The following is a 19355-nucleotide window of genomic DNA, read 5'->3' as shown; positions in this document are numbered from 1 at the left end:
CCTCCATGCGAATAATACAACTAACTGCATTTTGATATACTTACTGTAGAGCATAGTGTCAGCCTTCGAAGTCCGATGCCTCACGCAATCTATACCTCGTATACTCCATACACCATCAAACCCTTCTAGACCGAGTAACCACGACCAAGCTCATCCCAATCGCGACTTCCTCTTTCAAGGAAGGAACAAACAAGACCCTTTCGTTGTACTTGCCGTGTATAACTCTTTCGAGGCTCGCGCTTTCCTCCTGATACAACCACTTTCTCCATCGCGCCTTCTTCATTCCAAAACGCGCCTTCCTGAAGGAACCGATAATAATCCAAGGAAAGAACAACCGTGCCTTAATATCCATACCTGCCCGATACAACTAGCTTTTGAAGTGGCCGTACTTGCCATTTATAGAACATGTTCTCCCTCGAACCTTCCTCGCCCACTCTTTGCAATGCCATACGGTAGGAGGAAAGAGTGACCAGCCAGTTGCACCTTCTTGCCCAGTAAGCCCGTTGAGTTTCATTTTAGCAGGCTCATTTTATCTCCTACGCAACGGAGGTTGGTGAACTGCAGTCGTTCCTCCTGGAGTTTCCATTTCTGCATCTACACATCGTAGGTACACATGGCCTGACAAGTCAGAGATATGAAAACTCTATTAAAATTTTAGGCCTATACTTAATTATCAATAGAATAACCATACACTTGTCTTGCAATAACACTTGCACAACCCATTCGCAGGCCGCACCTGCCGCATTCACTGCAACGATGCGATCGTACTTTCCCAATATGTTCTCCTCAACAAGGAAAGCTCGATTCAGTCATGTCGTAGTTTCCGTATGAACAGAATCCCAGGTCGGGCTGCACTTGCCTCATGTAACTGGCAATCGCGCTTTCCTCATCTGCCAAACCACTTTCCATGCAACTTTTCAATATATCAGGAAAGAACAACCAGGCAACACCTTCCATAAACAGGGCTACAGGACATTCTCCTACGCACCATCACAACACCAATATCAACATTACTCGCTTCTCTTCATGACCCTCGGCAGAAACACCCAGTTCGCCGCCATAACCCCATACAACACCAAACAAATCGGATGCAGCACAACAGTCCCAAGTCCAACTCGCGCACTCTGCGCCATCAGCCCCGTCATAAACGGGAATACTGCACCCCCGCTACTGCCAAGGGCACTGACAAAGCTCAGACTCGATAATTGGATCTTCCGCGGTAGTAATCTTGCGAATATTGCCATGGCGCAAGGGTATACTGCGCCTAGAAGCACGCCTAGGATTGCGACTGCCACAGCCTCGCCGATTACGTTGGGGATCAGCCAGGTGAGGAGTTGGAAGGCGATGGCGCCGACGGTCATTATTGTGACGGCGATTTTCTCGCCGATGCGGTGGGAGGGATAGACGAGGAGGAAGCGGCCTAGGGTGATGCCTGCCCAGAAGCCGGAGCTGACGTAGCCGATTTGGGAGGGTGAGCTGGAGCGGTGCGCTATTAGGAAGGAGACGACCCAGCCGGAGACGGAGACTTCGGCGCCTTGGTAGGCGAAGATGAAGAGGGCGCCGAGGATGGTGGTGCGGTTTTTGAGGGAGTTTTTGAGGACTTCACGGCGGGTAGGATGTTCGTCTTGTCTGGTGTTGGTTTGGACGAGATTTGGTGCATTGTCCTCGAACTTGAAGAATGCCCAGCAGGCGAATACCATGTTGAGGACAGATACCGCCAGGGTTATGGTATAGAATAACGACCACTGGACACCACTTGACACCATGGCTGTTGCGAACAAGGGTGAGACAACACCGCCGATTCCATAGGCACCAGAATAGCACCCCAAGGCTGTAGTCACATTGGGAAGGTTTGTGCAAAAGACATTATTGAACGCAAGAGTCAGCGCCAGACCGAACCCTAAAACGGTGAATGCAACCACGACCGCAGGGAATGGCGGATGGCAGGCAATAATCACGTAACCCGCAGTAGTGAAGCCTGTAGCAAGCGCGTAGCTTTTGCAGCGGCCGAGCTTTGCATTGATACTGTGCGAGACCGGAGCCGCAAGGATAAAGCCTACGGCGTTGGCAATGAAGATGAGCGAGACCGTGGCGTAACCGATACTGTAATCCTTTTCGATGTATGGAAGCAGAGCACCAGGGGCACTGTCGTTCATTCCATTTCCGAGACTCATGAGACATGCGCTGACCAGCTGCCATTTGGCCTTCCAATGGATGTTTGTCCGGGCGATTTCTGGGTCTGTCGCTTGAGGTTCGGCCTCGTCGGTAGTAGGAGCAGGATTTGCTTTTGGAATGGGCGAGATGTCCATCTCGTAGGGTCCATCTTGCGAAACAGCCCTGTTTCTGGATGGGGAAAGCGTAGAGCCAGGGGCTTGTATAGCTATCTCGGCGGTGGCCATTTTGTAGCGCGTAGTTGGTAGAAAGATTTTCTAAAATCAAGAAGTGAAATGAAGGAGTAGAAGAAGGTAATAGTGATTAGAAATCAAAATCAAAAAGATTGGGAAATGTGGAAGCAGAACTGCACTAGGAAGATATACGTTACTTTACTTTACAGGAGTAATTGGAGATCACCCAGCGCATTTGAGAACGTAAACCTTGACATTTAAACCCGATTGTATTCGGATACCGTCTTTTAGTGAAACAGCACAATAGCCAAGCATAAATTGAAGCCATATAAGATTTAAGATTGTAACAATTATCTTGCTTGCTGTGACTAGCGCATGGTGGTGGCTTCCCAGCCCATCTCTTCGGAGAGGGCAAACCGCAGGCGATGCGCATAGCTGGCACTACACTTGTTGAGTAAATTGTGGGTAGATTCCATGCTGTTGAGAACGATTATCGGCCGGGATAGAACGTTGAAGTATAGGGTGTCTGACTTGTACTGCTTGCCCCATCGAGTGTAAGGTGTGTTCGGGATGGTTCCTGGGGATGAGTGGAAGATGGCCTAGTATCGGGTTACCGGGAAGGTCCGGGGGTAGCAGCCTGGGCGGTTTGGATATTCTCAGAAGTTTGATATTGATGCTGAGAGCCGGGAGGATAACTATGCTGGCAGGGAAGATTAAAGTCCCATTTTGACGAGGTTGTTCGGGGGTGGGGTAGAACGTGATTGAATGTAGGCCCGCATAGGCCTTGACAATACCAATTTGTTATGATATACATGGGGTAGGATCACAGATTAAATATACATCGACTATGTGAATAGCTACTCTCAGTGCAATGGCAGGACTGCAGTGCTTAGGCTTCAATACAAAATCTTGTAAGACACAAGACGGCAAGAGCCGAGATCAGCCCAATCAAATTAGGGGCTTACGCAGGGCGGACTCACCCGCCCCATTCACAACAAAGAACGGGCGCCCGCTGTTTTGGTTGTATATTACCAGTGTTGTATGACATGTTACATCCCCCCATTCTCCAACAGCTGCATTCTGTCTTTCTGTCTTTCTTTCTTTCCTCATCGCAGGAGTGCACAAAATGCTGGCTCCTCCAAGAACAACAATCGCATACTTCTGCGCTGGTCTCTTCTTACTTAATTTCTATTATTTTTACTCGCATTGGGAGCGCCAACCCGCCATCTCACTTGAAGACCGGCGCTCCCAGCTGTGGCAGCAGCTTCACCCCCTGCTTGAGGAATTCAAGCCAGATTGTCCTCAACCAGCCCTGCATGACAGCGCAGGTGCCCGAAGATTTGATGCTATAAACGAGACACCCCGTGAAAACTACGTCTCCAATGTTGATGAGATTCAACTCCCCATGCAAGCAGTGCATGATGGCTTTGTGCAAGCTATCCGCAATCTGACAGTCAATCGTCCCTATGTACACGGAACAACTGGCATAGTGTCCTCTGCGGGAGGTGATTATCTGCCTACTTTTCTGGTATCCCTCTTGTTGCTGCGGCGGACTGGATCGACTCTGCCGGTGGAGTTGTTTATGAAAGACCAGACCGAGTATGAACCTGAAATTTGCGAAACTGTCTTACCCCCGCTGGGCGCAAAATGCGTGGTGCTGTCGGATATTCTTGCAGGTCAGGATGTTGCAGGCGAGGAAAATAGGCAGAGTATGCCAGGGATAGATGGCTTTCAGATCAAGTCGTTCGCCATGTTATTCTCTTCGTTTGAGAGCATCCTCTGGCTGGACGCGGACTGCGTTGCTCTCTATGATCCAGTGTCAATACTAAACACTGAGTCCTTTAAATCTACTGGATTTGTTACGTGGCCGGATTTCTGGGCTAATTCGGCAGCACCGGTATACTTGAATATTTCTCGACAAGATGAACCGCTCTCCACTGCCCAACAGGCAACAGAGGCTGGAATACTGCTTGTTTCAAAAGAAACCCACTTTTCAACGTTAATGCTGGCAGCCTATTACAATTACTATGGCCCAGATTATTATTACATACTGCTCGGGCAGGGTGCGCCGGGTGCAGGTGACAAAGATACCTTCCTCCATGCTGCAACCGCTTTGAACCAAACCTTTTATGCTGTTAGTGAAACAGTGGTGGATATAGGAAACCCCGATCCATGGGATCCAAATATTGCAATTAACGCTGGCTATATCCAGGCTGATCCCATCCAGGACTATAGTCTGACCAGCCAAGGGAAATGGAGAGTCAAGGATCCTTCAGTCTCTAGTCCACCTCGAGCCTTCTTTATTCATGCCGGAGACCCAGAATTTAACCCAGGGAAAGAGTTATTAGGTGAAAAGTTAACAGATATTAACGGGGAACCTATCAGGCTATGGACACACCCTCCCGAGGCGATGCAACGTCTAGGATGGGATGTCGAGAAGGCCTTTTGGGAGGAGACGCTGATCGTTGTGTGTGATATGCGGCCGGCTTTTAAATCCTGGGAGTCAGAAGTCAGGCTCTGTGAGCGGACGAAGGAGCATTGGGAGGCCGTGTTTGAGAACCCAGATGTTAAAGTTCCGGAGTTTGTGGCGGCAGATTCAAATTAATAGACGTTATAAATTTAGATAGACTAGGATGCCATGTATTATACCCATTCAGCAATTCCAGACTTCAGCTTCTTACGATTTACTCTAGGCGCATTGGGCATAGAGATGCTAGGTAGCCATAGACATCTTCATCTCTTCCCGATGCATACCAATAGCAATCTTCCTGAATACGTCGCTTAATACGTACAAGACGATGCGTGGACGGTAAGATCTACGGGGTCTATACCGGATAGATGTGGGTCGTAATTACGGGCACAACCTTTATTTTTATCTCTGGCGCCAAAATATATTACACAGCATTATCGTTTCCATACTCTGAGTATAAATGGTGTTCCCAGTTTGCTCTGCATTTGTTGTTGTGCTCACTTGTCTTTGTATTGAGCTGGGTAGGACCACTTGCATATTCACTGAAGAATGTGACGGAGAAGCTGATTTATTCTTCAACCGCTAGAACTTAAGAAATCTACACATACGGAGTAGAAGGGATTACGATATTTATATACACATAACTTAGAAGGCATGGGACTTTCCATTCAAAGGAGATGGAGACAAGGTATTCCTTTATGGGTTCGCCGAAATAATACTACTAAAAGTTCATGCTGGTCTGTCACCAAACGAGTACTAGATCAGCCTCGTTCATCACAGCCCCTCTGCAAAACGAAGCGCCCGATCTCAGCTGCGGGTTCAGCGCCAATCTGACTACCCCGCCTCAGCTTCCTTTTCATCTTATTATTCCTGTCTTCTTACCCAAAGGTTGCCATCATTAGGACGCAGGGCATTTTATCTTGTCCAACGCGATGCGTTTAACACACAATGACTACACAGTGGCCTGGATCTGCGCCGTACCGATAGAAATCATCGCAGCAAAAGCCATGCTGGATGAGATTCACAGTTCCCTACCACAGCCCAAAACCGACCATAACGTCTACATGCTTGGGACTGTACAAGGCCATAATGTAGTGTTGGTATGCCTACCACTTGGAGTCTACGGGACGGTGTCAGCCTCCACAACCGTGTCGCATATGGTTTCGACTTACCCGAATATCCAATTCGGGCTGATGGTTGGTATTGGAGGGGGAGTTCCAGCTCGAGCTGATATTCGCCTCGGCGATGTCGTTGTTAGCAGGCCAATTGGGTCTTCATCCGGGGTGATTCGGTATGATTATGGCAAGACAGTTCGCGAGGGAAAGCTCCAGCGCACAGGATCGCTTAATAAACCTCCCCAGGTCTTGCTGAAAGCAATGGCACATTTAGAAGGTGAACAGATGGCGGGAAAAAGGCAGATTCGCGACGTTCTGAGCCAGACGGACCATACAATCAGAGAACAATTTGCACGTCCGGAAAGGGATATGCTCTTCAAGGCAGACTACTATCACGAACAACCTGATTACTGCTCAGCATGTGATCAGGATCAGCTGGTCGATCGCCCGTTACGAGACGAATCTGATGAACCGTGTATTCATTATGGTCTTATTGCATCCGGGGACCAGGTTATGAAAGATGCCAAGACGCGTGATTCTATTGCGGATGAACTGGATATTCTTTGCTTTGAAATGGAGGCGGCTGGGATCATGGATGAGCTGCCTTCCCTTGTTATACGTGGGATTTGTGATTATTGTGATTCTCACAAGCACAAGGAGTGGCAGCCATATGCAGCGCTGACTGCGGCTGCATATGCCAAAACCTTGTTATCCACGGTTCCAGTGACTATAAATAATAGCAAACAACCAGAGAAAGGTATGTAATTGCATGGAATATAAACGAACTAGAGTGCTAATAGTATGAAGTCGGGTTTACAGCAGATGAAGAGGCATGTCTACAGAGTCTGTTTCTCACAGACCCGGAAGATGATAAGAATGCTCTGCGGAGACGCAAGGGCGGCCGTGCGGCTGGAACATGCGAATGGATATTGGAAACCGATGAACTAATGGACTGGCTTCAAATGTCAGATTCCCAAGGAGGTTCAAGTATCCTGTGGCTGCACGGCAACCCTGGAACTGGAAAGTCGACTATGGCGATGACGATGGCAGACGAGATCCCAAAGCTACAGGCCTTTACGAACAAACGCAAAGTCCTGGCCTATTTCTTTTGCGACTCTAGCAACGACAAACAGCGTACGGCTGTTTCGATTCTACGTGGTCTGATCCATTTTCTGGTGAAGCAGTGTCCACACTTGGCCAAGTTCCTGTTGCCAAAGTATAACGAGAGAAAGGAGGGCTGGAATAACTCGTTCGATGCATTATGGGGTATTCTGATGGAAATGGGAAAGGACTCTGCCGTTGAGATATACTGCATCATTGACGCGTTGGACGAATGCGAATCGGATTCGCAGCAAGACCTTCTACGCCAGATCCAGCAATCCTTCGGAGAACAGCTGGCAGACTCACCACCGTCTCACCTGCATATCCTTATAACTAGTCGTCCCTATCCTGAGATCAGCGAATACCTATCCAACTTTACAAATAAAAATCTGGCCTCCTACAGAGCGATTAAGCACGATATCAGGATCATGATCAAAGCAAAAGTTGACGATCTGGCCGCGAGAAAAAAGTACCCAGACTCGGTGAGAAAGGAAATCTCTAGAATCCTAGAGGACAAGGCTGAGGGAACATTCCTATGGGTAGGAATTGCCTGCAGTGAACTCGCTAGACCAGAAGTACGATCGAGAAATGCCACCAAGATCCTCAAGGAAATGCCACGAGGATTGCATGATTTGTATCGGCAGTTATTGCAGACGGCTCTAGTTGACAGAGGCAATGATGATGACGAGAAAGAAATCATGAAGAATTTGATGAAGTTCGTTGCAATTGCGCGGCGGCCGTTGACGGTGCTTGAACTTGGTGCTCTCTGCCAACTATACCCCGATGACGATGAGGATAGCCGTCTTCAATTCACCAAGGAGTTAATTGAACTGTGCCGATTAATGATTGTTATTCAAGACAAGCATGTGCGGCTCTTACACAAGTCAGTGAAAGATTTTCTGGTTAAGGAAGAGCTTGGAATCGAGGAGACGAAGGCTCATGCTGATATGGCAAATCGCTGCATCGACTTCATATTGGAGTTGGTTGAATTTGACAGCGATCAGGAAATCCCATTTCTTGAATATGCAGTCGAATGTTGGCCTGAACATGCTGGGCATGCCGATACAGCTTGGGCCGTAGGCCCGCAGCAAGAATCATTTTTCGAGTCGGATTCAGGGGCTTGGGAGAAATGGCTCGCATGGTACGATCGTATGCGCAGAGGGCTATATAATGGAATCGAGGAAGGCTTCAGCATATTCCATGCGGCAGCAAGGTGGGAGATTATACCTTTGATTCTCTGGGGATTTGAGAAAAAACTGCGTCAACACGAAAGAACATACCATGATGCAGAATTCCAAACAGCGAGCGGAGTTACACCACTCGAAGAAGCTGCTGCACGCAACGAGGAAAGCGGGTATGGCGTCATGAAGCTGTTGCTAAACCAACAAGAAAACCACGCCGAGATCAATGAAGAGGTGCTGAAGAGTGCAGCATATAATGGGCAGAGTGGAAAGAAAGTCATGGAACTTCTCCTAGATCAAGGAGAAAGCCAAATCTCCATTACTGAAGGGGTGGTGAAGGCTGCAGCAGACAACAGTCGGAGTGGAAGGGATGTTATGGAACTTTTATTAGACCGACAGGGAGATCAGGTTCAGCTTACAGAAGAAGTGTTGAGAACAGCCGCACGAAATGCATACAGTGGCCCAGATATTCTGGCACTGCTCTTGGACCGCAGAGAAGGTGAGATCCAGATTACAGAAGAGGTGGTCAAGGATGCAGTGTACAACGAGGACAGCGGAGAGAAAATTATAAAACTCCTCTTAGACCGACAAGGCGACCAAATCCCTGTCACTGAAGCCGTAATCAAGGCAGCAGCAGGATGTATAGACTGGATGGCGAAACTACTGCAGCTTCTCAGAGGAAGGCGCCTTCAGTCGTTGGTCACAGAAGAGGTGCTCAAAGCAGCAGCAGCGAACCCTGACCAGGGGTTGGCAGTAATGGAATTCTTCCTCAATGAGTGTCTGGATTCAGATTACTGCGTGACCCCGGATGTCTTGATTGCTGCTCTGTGCTATCAGCGTGAAACCAGGCTTGCTTCATTGCTACTTGGTTACACACCTGAGCAGTTTGTTACGACAGAAGATATCTGGGAGGCTGCTATCTACAACAAGCACAGTGCTCACCATGTGAACTTACTCCTGAAGAACGGGAATATGGATCTTGTTCTCACAGAAAGACTGCTGATGGCAATCGCATCACACCCTTGGACGCGTCGCAAGGAATTGATAATGCTCTTCCTCAATGCTGGCTCGAGTTGCACCGTGACCAAACGAGTGCTCGACATTGCTGTCCACTGGTTTGACGCCGACATTATGGTCTTGCTGTTGCAAAATCCCAATGGACAGCTAATGGTCACTGAAGGTCAAATAGCAGCTGCATTTCCCGAGGACAACAGGCTGCGACGGCAAGATATGTCTCCACTGAAGGATACGCAACCCACTATCCAGACGCCCAGTATAGCAGCAAAAACAGCGTATCAAATGGGTTCCATTATACAGACTCGAGTTCTTGATGACCGTGATGGCGAAGTCTGGGTCTTGGAATTTTCCCATGATGGATCCAGCCTCTGCACAGCAGACAGTACCGGCCGTTTAATAGTTTACGAGACAAAGACTTTTAGCATAGTATTCAACCTGCGTGGGCATGAAAAAGGGATCTTGTGCCTCGCATACAGCCCCAACGATACAAGATTAGCGACATCAGCTCAGGACGGGCTCGTCAAGATCTGGGACGCAAAGGTGGGTTGTATACCTGAAGCTGCGAGGCTCGCTAACAGTATCTCAGACTTACGACTGCGTAGGTATCTTGAAAGATACAGCACCGAATAATTCGCTGCCTTGGATGACGGACGAAGAGATCATCGTTCCAACCCTTACTTCTCTCAGCCACTGGACGCTGGCCGGGTCGTGCATATATAGGTGGCGGAACCCGTTCAACGAACGCATATCCTGTTGCTGTATAACACCAGACCATGGTCACTTACTGGTTTCTACCAAAAGGGAATTGCACATTATTGATATTAAAACACGCGCGAGGAAGCTTTTGTTCGCGACAGATTCTCGTCCGTCATTTCTGGCAGCAGATCCTAATTCTGGGAATTTGCTTGTCAGACTAGTTCGTGGTGAACTTCAACTGCTTGACTTCAACCAGGGAACGGTTATCCGTCGGTTCAGGGGGAGCCGACAGGAACGATTCGTGATAGGAAGCGTTTTCCTTGGTGTAGACCTCGTCCTCAGTGGTAGTGAAGATCCTCGCATATATGTATGGGATCGGGGCACTGGCGCCCTTGTGGATATCTTGGAAGGACATAAATCAGGCTGTGTAGGTTCTCTCACACCAAATCCACGCAATCCGGATATGTTCGCATCTAGCGGAGATGACGGTACCGTACGCATTTGGGTTCGAAAGAGCGACTTTGAGTGACCGAGCATGATATCAGAATGCTTTGTATACTGGTCTATAAACATGGACCCTCCCAGTCCAAGGCCGACCATGGCCTCCCAAGCGTTTTGAACGCCACAATAAATGTACAAAGCCCAGTTCACTAGCCTTATGCTGCCCGCTTCGCGGCTTGAAATAATACAAAATGGTGAGAAATGACTACCAAATACTTCTCACCTGAGTCATTTCCATTCTTCCATGCTTGCCACTCTCCACTGTAGCAACACTGACATCTTCCTGGTTCACATCTACTGCCACCGGCTGGATTGTAGCATGATGAATTCCGTATCCATAGAAATGCTCATTCACTGTCTTAACAAGCCTGTAGAAGTCTACCTCATCGTCGTTTTCGAGGACGAGATGAGCGGAGGCAATGGACTTCTCCTGGTTTAACTGCCATATGTGAAGCTCATGCACCGCGGTAATTCCCGGAATCTGCATTGTTTTCGTTAGAAGGGCAAGGACTAAGATGCAAATGGAGCTTTCAAGAAAGGGTTGTATACATACCTGTAGTAAATCACGCTTCACATTCTCCGGCTCAACGCCGTCCGGAGCGCTCTGGAGCAGCATACGCCCGCCTCGCTTAACTTGGTATATCAGAATCTGAAATTAATAACAAATAGACAGTGTCCACAACTCACTGAAAGGAAGAGACGAGAGGAAGATCATCACTGCAATAGCCATTCCCACCGCGGGGTCTGCATAATAACGTCCACTGTAATCCGTCTGCCAGATTATGAGGCCGGCGATGATTATTCCGAGATTGTTTGCGCAGTCGCCCAGGATATGTACCAATACTGCCATTAGAGCGAGGTCTGGCTTTGGCTTGGGCTTGGGCTGTTTGTGTGGGATGATGGCTTGTTCGGTGTCTGAATTCTCATCGCGGTGGGTATCGTGTCTGTCTTCGTGGCCGTGCTCTTAATGGACAAGTTAATATAATTATTTAAGTTCAGTAATGGTGTTCGAAAGGCGTACCGTGCAAGAATACCACGCTGATGATATTCAGACCAAACCCTACACAACCAATGATCATGACAAGCCTGGGGTTCTGAACAACTGTAGTGACTGCAGTCAATATCTGAACTTGAAATCAACGGCAGAGGCATGCATACTCTCCAATCTGATGAACCGCTCAATTGACTGCAAGAATGTGCTAATCCCAAGTGAAAACAGTAGAACTCCATTGAAGAATGCACCGAGTAATTGGGATCGCTGCCACCCAAATGTGAAGGACGGCGGTGGCGAATGCTTTTTCTCGACCTGCTATATATCAGTATAGAACCGTGATTATTTTAATGTGGGATAGTACAATGGCGGCGACCAGCGCAACCATGAACCCGACGACATCGCTAAGCTTGATACAGTCAGTCACCTAGTATGGTAGACATATTGTTAGCGACATACATAGTGAAAGGCATCGGCAATGAGAGCGAGAGAGCCTGTATAAAAGCCGACTGTACATAAATGAGTATGAGGGCCTTCAACGGATAGGGTAGTATACCAGATATCTCAGCGATGAAGAATGTCATTGATATGCCCGTCACCACGCTGAGGCGTTGGATCCGAGAGGGTTTGAATGGCATTTTGGCAAATATACTCTAACAATAACAGGATTGAACATTACGAAAACAATGTTCACTTTCCTATCCCTTATATGCCATATACTGCAAGTTGTGAAGGAAGACCAGAGATCGGCATATTCCCGATTCGGACGTGAGTGTTTCATTAAGGTGGACCCAGCATTTCTTCATGCACGATAAAGTGCATACAGGGCTTCTTATTGAATGGCTAAATATCGGAAACAGCCTGTGATAATAACCTCCAGCGGTTAAAGAGTATCCGGTTGTGGCAAGTCTGTCTGGAATTACTATTGGAAACCCTATTTGGATGCAGGACATTGCGTCCATTCAATCCGATACGGTAATTAGCCAGGCTTCAATTAATATTTATGATTTGATAATATTATATATTTATCGGCTTGGTCGTTGGCTTAAAGCAAGGTTATAGTTAATTCTACGTAATACTGTATTATACTAATAAATTGATAGAGTAAGAATTATATAGATTAAGCAGTTCAGCTATCACTAACGCCGTAAAGCAGCATTACTAATATCCTATATTAAATAATAATATAGAGTAAATAGGCCCACAGATATACCTAGTATGAATATAAGTAATGCTTCAATTCCTATTTGGTCTACTATACCCCATCGCCGATCAGTTTGCCCTCAACATCGCACTCGACGACCACTTAATTGAACATGGAATCGATGCCGAAAAGGCTCCTCTTTGCAGGCCCATCCTGGGCCCTCTCTGTTCGTCCTGCCGGACAGGGCACCTATAAAATGCCTCTCGCAGGATGCCAAAAGTACCTGGTCTGAAAGATCCTTATATAGTCCTGACTTGACACTTCGGCCAGAGCACGCTAAAGATCAATAATCGATGCAACATTTGGGTCTGTTCCATTGGAAAAGAGACAGGATAAGCAAGAGGGAGATTGGTAAAGGCGCTCGCACAAGCAATTAGCAGCCGGACTTTTGACAATTCTGGAGTATTTTCACCTGGGTATATAGGATAAGGCTAAACCAGGCTTAGCACAGGGGCTAAATAACACAGCCATGGAACCTTGTAGACTAAATCTTCATTAATAACTGAACAGGGATGCTGAGGCCTGCATCTTTCATGAGAATCACATGTTTCTGGCTGCTGATTCGCTGGGGTTTGTCGGATTCCCTTCTGCCAGGGGCTGTGTGGCTGAGTATATATTATAAGTCCTGTATCCTGGTTCCAGGCTCAGCCTCGTGCTACACACCTACGAATAAATCCCTCCTGGATTGTCAAACGTTCCTGCCCGCTGATGCCCCTCTGCAGGGGAAATGATTTTATAACAAAGTCTCCGACAAACCCCGACCATAGAGGCTGATGAAATCCTCACCTGGAAATCAACACTGAGATGCCATGTCGGCGACCAAGCACCATCGTGTTGCTTCTGGCCCAGAAGCCGATCAAGGCTGCGCAATTCAACTTGGATTCTTGGATCCAACCAAACGCCATGCTAAGACGGGCGCGAACGAGACCTCTTCCACCACCAGCTTGTTGACTGAGCAGAACATTGCGGTCGGCACAAAACGACTCTGGGCGCCCTTTTTCCTGCGTCGAACTGCCCTCTTAGCGTTCACTGTCTGCTTTATTGTGCTGCTGGTTGCATTAACGACCATATGGCGGATCTCTGAGAAGGAACAAGGGCTGAGCACCGTCAACCCAAGCAACTATTATCTCTGGACTTATGGCCCCACGGCCGGTAAGTGTCGATGAAGGTGATAAGGAAAATGGCCTGGGCTAATAATACCTTGTAAAGTCTTCACAATTGTCAGCGCCCTATGGGGCCAGGTCCAATATCGAGCCCTGCAGCTTTTCCCATGGCGCCTGATGTCTCGTGGGTTTGTTTCAGCGTCAGATAGCGTTCTACTTGACTACCTTTCCATGTGGAATGTGTCAGCCCTGTTCAAATCCCTGAAGCGTGGTCATTACATGGTATCGATTCCGATCGCAGTATCACTGGTCATCAAGCTGATGACAGTCCTGTCCACGGGCCTGTTCCTCGCGAAAGATATCCAGTTGGTACTAACCAAAGATTTTCAGATACAGAAAGACTTCCAAGGGAGTAGCTTCAACGAATCTGCTGTAGACTCGCGGGTCTATGTCCAAGCGTGGGGGGTTGCCCAACATAATCTTAGCCATCCGCAGGGGACTATGGACAAACATGCTTTCCAGAACTTCTTCTACGATACCAGTCCAAGTGAGTAAGAAATGGCACTCGACTCCCCTGCGTGGACTTTAATCCTAACATTACTCCTTCAGCGGGAACACCCATGTATTTGGAGAACACGACGTACCAAGCTGTTGTTGATGTGTTTACCCCATCACTTGAATGCCATGAGACGTCTGTAACAACATACGCACACGTTTCGGACGTGAAGCTGCAGATTGACGACTGTACCATGGTGATAGATGATTACAGCATAAATCAATTCCCACTCACGCGGACGGCGCTAGGAAGTTGTGACGGCACCCTCTCAGGCGTTGGGGACTTCAATGACTACGAGTCCATGGATGTCAAAAATATAGACTGGAGATTCTGGATATACATTGCAGACTCGATGCGCGAAGAGCCCAATGGACATCCGGTGCCGTACGCTGGTTACCCCAACGATACTGCCTACGTCGACATTATCGGCCTGATGTGCGAGCTGTCTTACTCTACTGATCGTGGCAACGTCACATTGATGGGGTCTGGGGATACTGGCAACCCTTCTGTTGATTTGAAACTCGCACACCCTGTTGAAATCCCTGAACTAGCGGATGTCAGTGCATCCAGTATATTATACGGGTCTTACCTTTCAGTTGCCAAGTTTGCCAGCAGTATAACTGCACGCAGTACCCCCTATCTGCTTTTGAACACAGGTGGGCGCGGTCTCGAGGACGTGTTTGATGTCAAGAATCTTACAGACCAAGTCACTGAAATGTTTCATGCTCTTGCAGTTCACCTTACATCGGACTATCTAATGGTGCCCAGGCCCAGATCCGAAAGCAGCACAGAGCCAGGGACTATGAGGATTCAGGAGACTCGACTAACTGTCCGAGATGAGTCTGTGTATGCTATCGTGTCGATCTTGGGACTATTGGCTGTAGTATCTCTGCTGTTTTGCATTTTCTTTCTTCCTTCTGCCGTTTGCTCACGAGATCCTGGATCCATCAGTGGCCTTGGAACGATCCTCGCTAACAGCCATGAATTTATGGACGCCTTGTCCGGTAAGGGCCATGCCTCGAAGGCAGACCTTCGCAAGGTCGTCTCTAGCCAGGTTTACGCCACTACAGCAAAGGGAGATGTCTTTTCAATCAAGCAGGATGGCCCTGAGATTGAAAAGTCCGGTCAATCTTCACAGCTGTCCTGGTGGCGACCCTTTGCAGCAGCTCCTCTAGTACGCGCTCTAATCTTGCTGGCGCCAATCGGGCTCATCATTATCCTTGAGATATTATATCAGAAATCGCGAAGCTCGAACGGCTTTGCTAACATTGATACAAGCTCCAGATACCTAAGTTATACATGGACCTACATTCCGCCCCTCGTGATGCTTGGAGTCCGATCCCTATACGAATGTGTGTACTTCAGCGCGCGAGTTTTCCAGCCTTACCACGAGTTAAAGCGCGGCCACGCACCACCCGAGACAGGTATCATGGACAACCAACACCGAAGCATAGCAATCGTTGGCGTTTGGGAAGCTCTCACGAAAAGACAGTGGTCGGTCATGGCAGCTGGCATTGCTGTCTTGATTGGGCCATTCCTGCCTATCGTCACCTCTGGTCTTTACACCGTGTCTGATGTTATGACAACTAGCAACATAGCCCTGACCCAGATGAACAGAGTCAATATGAGCGAGGGGTATTTCTATCAAAAGACGAGTGATTACGAGGATGTCAAACTTGGGGACATGATCATTCAATACGACCTTTCATACCCACAGTGGACATATCAGGACCTCTCACTTCCGAAACTGCAGGTTAACCAAACCAGTCTTCCAAACGAAACAGCCAGTGCACTGAACGGTCGTGGGTACTCTGTCAAGGCGCAGGTTCCTGGCCTGAGGCTTAATCTGGGTTGCGAGGAATTACCCCCCGAGGAATACACCGCTGGTCCCGATCCCGGGACTGACGACGAGGTCCATATTGGTGCAAACGTCACCGCATTGATTGAGGACTGCGGTTTCGAAGCCCACCATCTGAGGACAGCCGGCATCTCATCTGGAAACGTATATTTCAATGCCTTGGACCAATCTCGTGCAGATGACCTTTACGAGTTACCGAGTAGTTGTCCCGGGCTTGTCGTGATGTATGGGAAAGTTGGTTCGACACCTGGCACGCTCGCAGCAATCACGCTGCTAAAGTGCAGACCCAAGGTCGAACAAGTGGATGTCTTGATTCAGCTGTCGCTTCCCTCCTATACCTTGGATCTATCATCTCCCCCGTCCGTTGTCCCTGGGTCGGTAACGACCCTATTTGACGGATACATGGGATCTCCGGGGGAACTTGCCGCCCCTGACGGGGACGAGATCTCATCTGCCATCCTGTATATATACCCCGGAGATAGCTCCACGGAAGGTCTCGACCCTGTGTTCCGAAGCATCATTTACGGCGAGGCAAACATACCGGCCTCGGACCTACTCGACGCGGACATATTAGCGCCGCAACTGCAAAGGGTCTGGAGCATCATCACAGCGCAAATGATCAACAGTATAGGCCGGGAGGACTACAAGGATCCCGCCGCTGCAACGTCATATACCACCTTCAGCGCCAGTCCCAGCTCCGGCCCGAGCTTCGGCCCCATCTCCAGCTCCAGCGCCAGCACCCAAACCCGACCAGTATACAAAGCCTCGCTGCAGAACCCATCCGGTGCCAGACATTTCCAGAACATGATATCAACACGCGTCCTGCAAGCCGTTCTGGCCGCCATGACTCTCTGCGGGACTATCAGTATTTTCCTCATGGACACTCGAGAGATCCTGCCCAAAAACCCACTCAGTATTGCCGCAGCGGCGAGTCTGCTTGCGGATTCCCACATTCTCGGCTCTGGCAGGACCGCCGACCACGAAAGATCAACGGGCATGATACCCCCCGGCAGCGAGTGGTGCAATGACCGACAGCTCAAAGAGCGAGGTGTGTTCCAAGGACGGACCTTTACGCTTGGCTGGTGGGAGACTGAGCGAAGTGATGATGATAACAACATCAACGATTCCCTACAGGATAGTGCGGTTTCCAATGATGAAGACGGTAGCGTAAGAAGGCATAGTTCGTCATTCCAGCCTGATTCTGCGGATGAGACTGGAAGACGATTCGGCATCGACGCTGATGATACCAATCACTGCGGCGGCGCGGTATGACAACCCCACGACCGTTTGAGACGGATTATCCTTTCTACTCATTTCAATCGAGAAGACGGACATTGGTTATAAGGCCAGCCTAAACCGAACGATTGGGCATTTCTGGATATCTCATGAAAGGTGTTTATAGACCTAGTCTCCCGCAGTTCAGTCCTAGACCACAGCATTCAAAATTCATGCTTTGATGATGTTATATGTTTATATCGGCTTGGCTATTGGATTTTAAAGCGATATATTAGATGCCATATAATACCGTGCTGTGTTGATAAATTGACAGAGAATTATATAGATATGATAGTTCGCCTCCACCTGCATTACCAATATACCAACGCTAAATGGTGATATAGAATATTCAGGCCACATCTTGACCCCAGCACGAACACAAGTAAGTCCTAATACCTCTTTAGTATGCTATACCATCGCCGATCACTTTCTCCTCAAACATCGCATCCGCAGAAGTATTACCCGCATCCACCTCAACCATCTGCTCCGGCGTCCTCGCCGCAACAATAACGTAATTCCCCAACAACCTCGTACGAAACGCCGCATCGCAGTACCGAAAGTAGTAAAGCCATTGCCGGCGAAACGCCTCGACTTCGGCATCTGCCACCCCCGGGCGTGCGGCCCGGTAGTCCGATTCAATCTTGGCCCAGTTGTGCAGGAAATTGTCCTGCCAGGCCAAGAGGGTTTTGCCGTAATGGGGGCCGATGTTCAGGGCAGATGTTACTTCTAGACTTCCACCTGAGCCCTGGTGGAGCGCGTCGAAGAGCATGTGGATTGTTGGTAAGTAGCCGCCTGGGAAGACGTAGCGGCCGATGAATGTTGGGATTTTGGATTTCGTCTCGCGTAGCTATAACACATTATTAGTTGATATAGTGTTGAATAGGTGTAGGGGTCAAACCTTGTTGGTCATAGTAATCCCATCAATCACCATCACTCCATGGGTAGGATGCAGAAGCTTAGAGATAGTCTCAAAGTACTCATCCAGGTATTCCGGCCCAACATGCTCGAACATTCCCACCGAGATAACGCGGTCATAGAACCCACCCTGCTCTGGCGCAGACGCCTTCCGGTAGTCGCAAAGAAGGATACTTACCCGATCCTGTAGCCCCGCTGCCTTGATCCGCTCCTCAGCGAGACTCTTCTGTCTCTCTGACAGGGTTAGGCCTGTTACGCGACACCCGTAGATCTGCGCCGCTTTGATACTCAGATCGCCCCAGCCGCAGCCGATGTCTAGGACGTGGTGTGATGACGAAAGCTGTGCTTTTGATAGGAGGTTGCGGACTTTGCGGTCCTGAGCAGACTCGAGGGGCTCTGCGGGATCGCCGGACCAGTGCGCGCAGGAGTAGTTCAGATCCGGCGAGAGGAAGGCGCTGAAGAGCTCGTTGGAGGTGTCGTAGTGGGAGGAGATATTTTGGCGCGCTTCTTGGATGCTGTTGGTTGGTTGGAGGAGCCATGCGACTCGGGGGAGAAGTTGGAGTAGTGGATTCCCTGAACCAATGCGGTTTTTGTTCTTGATGTAGATCTATCTTGGTTAGTATCTCGATAATCTGAAGGGTATGTATGCGCACGTCGAATATTCGACCGAGGTCATCGCAGTCGACTTCTTGGAACATATAGGCCTCTGCAAAGCCCTAGACATCATGAGTTACCAAGCCTTAACCAATATCAACAGCTATTTCTTACTAGGTCGAAACATGAGCATATTCTCATCCACACGTTGGGGCTGCGAACGCGGAGCACCACAGTCGAGTCGGACTTCTCGGATCCGGTCTCCCCAACCTGGATCTCCTCTGGCGGTTCTTTGTATTGAAGAATAAACTTTAGCCGTGCACCGTTAATCCGCTTCAACGCATGGAGGGCAATCTGCTGCGCATATGGGTGGGCATAATATGACAGGGTGGATGTCATGGTGCTAGTGGCCGCTTCGGCCTTACTGGAGCCC

The 19355-nt window shown here is 48.8% G+C and overlaps 7 protein-coding genes across 7 annotated transcripts; 4 read left to right on the top strand and 3 right to left on the bottom strand.

Moving 5' to 3' along the window:
• Positions 1-661: 661 nt before the first annotated feature.
• Positions 662-2411, bottom strand: ASPVEDRAFT_39193 (putative MFS efflux transporter). The gene has a single exon (XM_040811866.1). The coding sequence runs from the start codon at positions 2397-2399 to the stop codon at positions 1011-1013; it is 1389 nt and encodes a 462-aa protein (XP_040665597.1). The 5' UTR covers positions 2400-2411; the 3' UTR covers positions 662-1010.
• A 1044-nt stretch (positions 2412-3455) lies between these two features.
• Positions 3456-5011, top strand: ASPVEDRAFT_39191 (uncharacterized protein). The gene has a single exon (XM_040811865.1). It carries the CDS (start codon positions 3472-3474, stop codon positions 4948-4950), a length of 1479 nt encoding a protein of 492 aa, XP_040665596.1. The 5' UTR covers positions 3456-3471; the 3' UTR covers positions 4951-5011.
• Positions 5012-5052: 41 nt separating this feature from the next.
• ASPVEDRAFT_526937 (uncharacterized protein) lies at positions 5053-5467 on the top strand. Its single transcript, XM_040814682.1, has one exon. The coding sequence runs from the start codon at positions 5184-5186 to the stop codon at positions 5406-5408; it is 225 nt and encodes a 74-aa protein (XP_040665595.1). The 5' UTR covers positions 5053-5183; the 3' UTR covers positions 5409-5467.
• A 280-nt stretch (positions 5468-5747) lies between these two features.
• Positions 5748-8695, top strand: ASPVEDRAFT_127771 (uncharacterized protein; the record flags this gene model as incomplete). The annotated part of the gene is made up of 2 exons (XM_040806493.1): positions 5748-6687; positions 6738-8695. Coding segments are annotated over 2 exons (2898 nt in total), but the record flags the coding sequence as incomplete, so codon positions are not given.
• Positions 8696-10631: 1936 nt separating this feature from the next.
• ASPVEDRAFT_126399 (cation diffusion facilitator family transporter) lies at positions 10632-12055 on the bottom strand (the record flags this gene model as incomplete). The annotated part of the gene is made up of 7 exons (XM_040806366.1): positions 10632-10907; positions 10980-11059; positions 11114-11389; positions 11585-11732; positions 11782-11826; positions 11877-11926; positions 11974-12055. The coding sequence occupies 7 exons, from the start codon at positions 12053-12055 to the stop codon at positions 10632-10634; spliced, it is 957 nt and encodes a 318-aa protein (XP_040665593.1).
• Positions 12056-13430: 1375 nt separating this feature from the next.
• Positions 13431-17410, top strand: ASPVEDRAFT_126945 (DUF3433 domain-containing protein; the record flags this gene model as incomplete). The annotated part of the gene is made up of 4 exons (XM_040806407.1): positions 13431-13773; positions 13831-14271; positions 14334-16803; positions 16870-17410. The coding sequence occupies 4 exons, from the start codon at positions 13431-13433 to the stop codon at positions 17408-17410; spliced, it is 3795 nt and encodes a 1264-aa protein (XP_040665592.1).
• Positions 17411-17813: 403 nt separating this feature from the next.
• Positions 17814-19321, bottom strand: ASPVEDRAFT_81420 (uncharacterized protein; the record flags this gene model as incomplete). The annotated part of the gene is made up of 4 exons (XM_040817039.1): positions 17814-18260; positions 18312-18935; positions 18982-19044; positions 19097-19321. 4 exons carry the CDS (start codon positions 19319-19321, stop codon positions 17814-17816), a joined length of 1359 nt encoding a protein of 452 aa, XP_040665591.1.
• Positions 19322-19355: the final 34 nt, after the last annotated feature.

This window comes from Aspergillus versicolor (genome assembly GCF_001890125.1).
Source record: "Aspergillus versicolor CBS 583.65 unplaced genomic scaffold ASPVEscaffold_3, whole genome shotgun sequence".
NCBI classification, from domain to species: Eukaryota; Fungi; Ascomycota; class Eurotiomycetes; order Eurotiales; family Aspergillaceae; genus Aspergillus; species Aspergillus versicolor.
The sequence above is the reverse complement of the archived record's forward strand: the minus strand, read 5'-3'. Positions and strand labels throughout refer to the sequence as shown.

Bases quoted from the DNA above. Each gene is read 5' to 3' on its own strand.
- ASPVEDRAFT_39193 (XM_040811866.1), bottom strand. From the start codon at position 2,399: ATGGCCACCGCCGAGATAGCTATACAAGCCCCTGGCTCTACGCTTTCC.
- ASPVEDRAFT_526937 (XM_040814682.1), top strand. From the start codon at position 5,184: ATGTGGGTCGTAATTACGGGCACAACCTTTATTTTTATCTCTGGCGCC.
- ASPVEDRAFT_39191 (XM_040811865.1), top strand. From the start codon at position 3,472: ATGCTGGCTCCTCCAAGAACAACAATCGCATACTTCTGCGCTGGTCTC.